The sequence below is a fragment of the Miniopterus natalensis genome, chromosome 8, assembly GCF_054644295.1.
Source record: "Miniopterus natalensis isolate mMinNat1 chromosome 8, mMinNat1.hap1, whole genome shotgun sequence".
In the NCBI taxonomy this organism is placed as follows: domain Eukaryota; kingdom Metazoa; phylum Chordata; class Mammalia; order Chiroptera; family Miniopteridae; genus Miniopterus; species Miniopterus natalensis.
In genome coordinates, this window is record NC_142088.1 from 75,434,773 (window position 1) to 75,441,917 (window position 7,145).

The 7,145-nt window shown below is 41.8% G+C and overlaps 1 protein-coding gene across 1 annotated transcript in view; it reads left to right on the forward strand.

The window, feature by feature from the left end:
* The window catches only part of CFAP221 (cilia and flagella associated protein 221), an 85,295-nt gene extending 78,830 nt beyond the window's left edge, over positions 1-6,465 (forward strand). The window contains exons 22-23 of the mRNA XM_016209810.2: positions 1,734-1,829; positions 6,357-6,465. Coding sequence (XP_016065296.1) covers positions 1,734-1,829; positions 6,357-6,465 — 205 coding nt within the window. The remainder of the gene's footprint in view (positions 1-1,733; positions 1,830-6,356) is intronic.
* The last annotated feature ends 680 nt before the right edge of the window (positions 6,466-7,145 follow it).

Consider the following 7,145-nt stretch of genomic DNA (forward strand, 5'->3'; position numbering starts at 1 on the left):
TTCACCGCTAATGTTAAGACTATTGCGACTCAGTTTCCTCGTCTTTGAAATGAGAACAATAGTGCCTACTTCATAAGGGGGGCTTAGAGTTGAAGGAGATGACGATGCTAGTGATGCGGTTGGTTACTATAGTAACGCATATTTACGGAACTCTCAGTGTGGACCAGGCGCAGTGCTTGGCAAGCAGTCTCATTTAATCTCCAGGATGGGCTCTTGTCATCACCCCACAGGGTGAGGAAACTGCTAATGGGAAGATCACGTTTGCGGAGCCGGCAGCGTAGTGGTTCACATATAGCCGCTGCTTAGTAATTGTTAGCTCTCAATCTTGTGGGACTAGAACAACTTTTGCAGCTTTCACAGGTACTTTCCTTAACGGAAGCTTGCAAGGCCCACTCCATTCATGTACCACTGCTGAAGAGGGTTCCTGTTTGTGATTCCAAACTTTGAGGCCCTTGTTGCCTTTGGTGATCTTGGAAGCATTTCTCTTTGAGCGTGGTGGAGACAACTGCTATCAAAAAACACATTCTCCTCTTCTCCTAAAGTAATAGACCTGTTAAAACTAGGGGCTAGCCCTAGCCAGTTTCGCACAGTGATTAGAGCATCTGCCTGTGCAGACTGAGGGGTCCCAGGTTTGATTCCAGCCAAGGGCACATACCTCTGGCCAGCAGATGTGTCTGTCTCACATGGATGTTTCTCCCCCCCCCCCCCCCTTTGAAAAGCAATGGAAAATATATCCTTGGGTGAAGAAATAATAAATAAATAAATAAATAAATAAATAAATAAATAAATAAACAAACAAATAAATAAATAAATCAAGGGGCTATACTTTCCAGTCTCCCTTGCAGCTAAGTCACCCATTTGACTAAGCCTTTGCCAAGTGTGAGCAGGCCTGAGCTTTCCTACTTCTGAGGTCAGGACCCTTTGAGGAATGAGTGTGTCTCCTCCATACTCTCTCCCTCCCCTGCTCCAGCTCCTCTGTGCAGTGACCCAGCTTTACATAACCATCAAGCAGCAGAGCTCCAGCCCAGGGGTCAGCACGCTGGCCCACGGCCAAATCTGGCCTGCCACCTGTTTTTACAAATAAAGTTTTATTGTAGCATAACCACAGCCATTTATTTGTGTATTTCCTATGATCCCTTTCATGCTACAATAGCAGAGTTGAGTAGTTAGTCACATAAGAGACCGTGCGGCCTGCAAACCCTTTACAGAAAAAGCTTGCTGACTCCCGGCCTACCAGATAGCAGACGACAAGATATAGCTAACCTCGGTCTGTTAACTTGTTCTTTCACCCATCAATTATTTAGCAACATATTGTTTAATTTTTCAAACAGTTGTGGGTTTTTTTAGTTACCTTCTTTGCAGCTGATTTCTATTTGAACTCCTTTGTGGCCAGAGAATGTACTCTGAATGATTTCAGTCAGGCTTCCTTTATAGGCCAGGGTATGGTCAATATTGATAAGTGTTCCATGTGCACTTGAAAAGAACCTGAATTCTGTAACCCCGTTTTAAAACTTCCTTTTTATTCTCTGGTTATAAATAACTACTCCTATTGTTGTTCGCTGGTGGAAAGCAATTTATCAGCCTTATGCTCTCTCAGCACGGACTCAGCACAAGTAGGTAGAACTAACGCTGAAGGCCACAAGGGCTGTGTAACTCTTAAATGACTACAGCATTTCTCTGTTCTATTTTGGGAAGGAAACACTGTTCCAGCTAAACATCTTACTCCTTTTCAGTGAGCTCTATGAACAAAATACAGAAGTTATGCTGACCCCAGAAATGATCGAAGTGGAATTCCCTATGTTGGACCACAAGGACACCAAAAAGGAGAAGTAAGCGGATGCTCTTATGCCTAGTAAGAGGTGGCCCTGGGTAAAATTTGTCTGGCAGAAAACACAGAACTGTCATGTTGCCTGAATCTAAATTTTGCAGGTTTTGAGAGAGAGGTTTTCAATGATTTCGATATTTAGATGCGTATTTTATCTTAGGCACAGTTGCATCCCCTTAGATGTTGCTGGCCAGTAGCCTTTAAAAACTGAATCCAATTTTTCTAGGTGCTTATCACTTAACTTCAGAGATATATTTGTTTCTTACTGCTAGCTGAGGGAGTTTCATTCCGCGCGCGGAGCCCAGGCTCTGGGGCCAAATGAGACCTATGGCTGAATCCCAACTCCACAGTTTATTACATGCGAAAGCTCCAGCCAGGTTACTTATCTCCAGGAACTGGGCCTCAGTTTCCTCATTTGTACATGCAGAAAATAAACTCTTTCCCAGGTGGTTGTGAAGGGTAAATGAGACTCAAATGTGAAGACACCGGACTAGTTGCTGGGTGTGAACTAGATGCTCGGCAGATGTTGATTCATCCCTTTGCTGTACGCCAGGGGCCAGCCAGCTAAGCAAACATCATCACCCTTAAAGAAACTGGTATTGCCCTAGCCGGGTTGGCTCAGTGGTTAGAGTGTTGTCCCATGTACTGAAGGGTCCTGGGTTTGAGTCTGGCCAAGAGCACATACCTCGGCTGCAGGCTCGATCCCCGGCCCCAGTCAGGGTGTGTGTGGGAGGCAACCAGTCAATGTGTCTCTCTCACATCAATGTTTCTCTCTCTCTCTGTCTCTCTTCCTTCCACTCTGAAAAGCAATGGAAAAACACCCTCTTGAGAGGATTAAAAACAAAACAAAATGTGCTGATGAATACTTTTGTAATAGAAATAACCACATGTACTTCACATGGTTCATAAGTTTGAAATTCCAGGTATACTTTTAAAGATTCTTTTTATTTTATTTTATTTTATTTTATTTTATTTTATTTTATTTTATTTACTTATTTATTTATTTATTTATTTATTTATTTATTTATTTTTTAATATATCTTTATTGATTTCAGAGAGAGGAAAGGAGAGGGAGAGAGATAGAAACATCAATGATGAGAGAGTCATTGATCAGCTGCAGCCTGCAACCCGGGCATGTGCCCTGACTGGGAATCGAACCCCGATCTCCTGGATCCTAGGTTGACGTTCAACCGCTGAGCCACGTCCGGCCGGGCAGATTCTTTTTATTTTAAAAAATGCTTTTTACTACTAAAAGTTTTTTAAATAAAACAAAAATATAAAGAATAAAATAAAAACATAATCCTACCACCCAGAGACAGTAACTTGTACATTTTGATGTATGGTCCTCCAAATATTTATTTATTTAAGTAAATAAATGTACATATATATGTATTAACAAAATTCAATCATATTATTCATATTATTTTGTCTTATACACTTTTATTTAGCAATATATCATAAACATGTATTTATAAATACAGATATACATCATGCTATTTCACTGGTAGATGTACCATAATTTAGTTAACCAACCCTCTTCTGATGATCATGTAAATTCTTTTCATTGTTTTGCTGTTACCAGTAGTACTTCAGGAAACATCCTTTTGCCATAATTTCTTGAAAACTTATCAGACTGTTTTCTTAGGATAAATCTCTGGAAATGCAAATGCTAGATCAATATGCCTTGTAAAGTTTTAATCTATATCGTTCAATTGCCGTCCAGGGGTTGCATCTGCATACCTCCCACCAGCAGAGGTCAGGGCTGCCCACATTCAAGTGTCCTGAACAAAGCACTATCATTTTTTTCTTTCTTTAACAAGATGATAGATTTTTATTTATTTATTTAATTTTAATATATCTTTATTGATTTCAGAGAGAGAGAAGGAGAGGGAGAGAGAGAGATAGAAACACCAATGATGAGAGAGTCACTGATCGAGCCCACAACCCGGGCATGTGCCCTGACCGGGAATCGAACCCCGATCGCCTAGATCCTAGGTCAATGCTCAACCGCTGAGCCACGCCTGGCCGGGCACCAATATGATAGATTTTTAAATGTCCATCTTATTGTTTTCATTTTAACTTTTTTGTTTTCAAATGATATTAAAATTTTCCTTCCCTGGCTGGGTGGCTCAGTTGTTGGAACATCATCCCACACACCAAAAGGTTGCAAGTTCGATCCCCGTCAGGGCACATGCCTAGGTTTTGGGTTTGCTCTCCAGTCAGGGTGCAAATGGGAGGCAACCAACAGATGTTTCTCTCTCACATCGATGTTTCTCTCTCTCTTTCCCCCTCTCTCCTTCTCTCTCTAAAATCAATAAAAAAAATATTTCCCTTTAGCTCAGCAACTATTTTTTCTTCTTTATAAGAGGCTTGTTTCAACTATTTTATAGGAAATGTTTATCTTTTTCTTATTTATTTGTAAGAGTCCTTTATATATTAAGGATAATTGCCCTTTCTTATATGTGCTGTAGGTTTCTCAGTTCAGAGTCTGTCTTTGGGGTGTTCCTTTTTTTAAAGGAATGCCTACATGTCTTAGAGCACCTGGGAGTCCCTTTGGTGTGTCTGTGGTAGTTTCAGAGGCCCACAGCAACCAGCACTTCTCAAAAGTAGTATGGCAGTGTCCGGTAAAAGAAAATTTAGGAAATAAAAAATTTTAAAGGAATTTCAGTGAGGATCTGTTTTGATCAGTTAATTACCAGTAAAATATCACGTTACACTACATAGCTCATAAACCTCCTATACCTCAGCAAATATATGCCCTTTGCATTGCATTTTGTGTCAGGTTCCAAACAGTTGACAAGGAGTTTTAAATTAAAACTTCTTTTTCCTATTTTCAGAAATTCCCCTGGACATAGAATGGGTCATCCCATGAGTGAGGGGATCTCCAATACCCCTCTGCTCACTGCTCTTTAATGTGATTTTCATCCTGCCGAGCTAATGTTGAATGCCACTGGATTGTCAAAGTATTATTAAATGAGATAGAAGTTCCTATCTTATATATTCACCCGAAGTGGTATATCTTTTTTCCCTTTTTAAATGTATTTCAGCTACTTTACCAAACAAAATAAACTAACAGTAAACTCTAAACATTTTTTGCACACCAACTTAGTTTCCAATTCTTTCAAAATACACATACATTTCACACATTTTTAGTGAATGTAGCCATGCATTTTGAATTCACATATTTTGCAGTTTAAATTATTTTATGTACATTTTTTTCATGTGTCAAAATTGCCACCATAATTGTCACTTTATTGGTTGACTAGTATTCCAACAGGTTGATATCCCATAGACGATTTTCAAAAGTTCTTTTGGTTCAGAAATTCCCTTCGGTCCTATGACTCTGACCCTCTGCCCAGTCCCGTGTCCTCTGTCCTTGCTCCTTTCTCACGCCCTTCGGCCTCAGCCAGGAGCCGGCAGGCACAGAGCGGCAGGAGCGCACCAGTGCTGTTTGCTTTCCCCACGGAGACTGCTATCTATTTGGTTTCTGGCAAATACTATTTTCATGGATGCAGTGAACCCTCTGCTCTCCCTTGATGGCTGTGATTAACCCGAAAGATTCTTCGCCGCCCTGAAGGTGACCTCCGCTCTCTCAGGACCATTAAGGGAACCATGTAAAGCGTCCAGGAAATTGCGAGACTGGCTATAGCTGCTGACACTTCATTCAGCACTCCAAGGTCTTCACAGTGTCACTCAGTCATCAATATCTTCAAAGGGAGACATGCCCTATATACTCCCAAATGATTCCATAAAGTGGTCCGATTAATTTTTAAGTATATGTATTAGGGACCATTTTAATTCTCCATTTTCAGATATCTCTGTTTTTCAAAACTACCGGGCATTTGCAGAACTTTACATTTCACCCTCTTTAGAAAATGCTTCCGAATCACTGGATTTTATAATGTATTCTTCTGTCTGGGCAGAGCATATGGCTGAGCCCACAGTCTTTAGGCATCTGTCCTTTGAACCAAACGCACTCATCGTTTCCTCCCAGATGTTGGGAAAGCTCTACCCAGCACCCCCTTGCCACACCCAGCACACATCCAGGCGCTTCACCCTTCCTGACTCCCCCCTGCTGGAGCTGTCATCAGAGTCAGAGATACTGTGTGTCTACTTTATTTACACACATGAAGAATCAACTATAGCCAGCTGAGCATTTAGAAGACATCGCACTAAAATGTCTGTAAATAATTTCTCATTTCACCTTCGCAACAGCACTGGGAGATGGGAATCATCACCACTTCTGCATCTGGAAAGGGAGACAAAGTTTAGGTAACTGTGCACGCTAAGCAGCTGGCGCAGTGAGATTGGAAGCCAGGTTTGAATCCCTTAGCCAAGTGTTTTCACTGGCAACTAAATTACCACTAATATACACATATATATGTATATATGTGTGTGTGTGTGTGTGTGTGTATATATATATATGTAAAACGGCTCCTTAAACCTTCACTGAGGGCACTGGTGGGTGACTCGAGTGTCCTATGAATATCAAGTGCCCTGATGCATCCTTGTCTGGTTCTTTGATATTTAGAGAGGTGAAAGACCAGGCACAACCAATGGAGAAGGCCGGAGAAAAGGTGCTGGAGGAAATGAAGAATCTGCGGGCCAAGGCTCTCAACCCATACCTGATTCTAGAATAAAACCAGTAGGTCAGTTCCTCTCATTTGCTTTCTGCAGTCACTGCAGTCCTTTTATATTCCAGCCATTTGAGGAATTAAAGTTTATAGAGGAAAATAATTGAAATGTGGATGATGTATATATTTTTAAGTTACAATTTTTCTTTTTAAAAATAAAAGTCATTAGAATGATGGCAGTGTTTAAAGGGTCTTGGTGGGAGATTTCGTGCTGGTCAAAGAGCTCCCGAGCAAGGCGTGGCCTCTGTGAGGAAAACTAGGAACCAGGTTCTGAGAGCCCTTTGGAGGGTGGCGCCCAGGGCCAGAGGGAGCAGGGTGCAGGGAGGGGGCACTCTCCCACCTCTGCCTGGAACCAGCCCCTCAACCCCTGAGCATCGCTGACTTTGGCTTTGGCAGCCATTCCTGGAGAAATCAGCCTTGGTGAGGACACTAGCTCCCCCAATAGCTATGTGATGACAGACACTTGCAAGGGGGGATTAGAAATGGAGGGGACATTATGGGGCAAATAGAGCTTGTAGACTAGTTTGGGAGCAACTGGAAAACCACCCCTCTGGGAACTCTCAGAAGCACCTGGGACAGGAGATCATTGCCAAGGGTCCACGAGTCCCTGTAACCATGTCAGTAGAAACCAGGCTTTTAATTGTGTTTGTCAACATGGTTTCATTCACCTGCATGAGCTGGTAAGG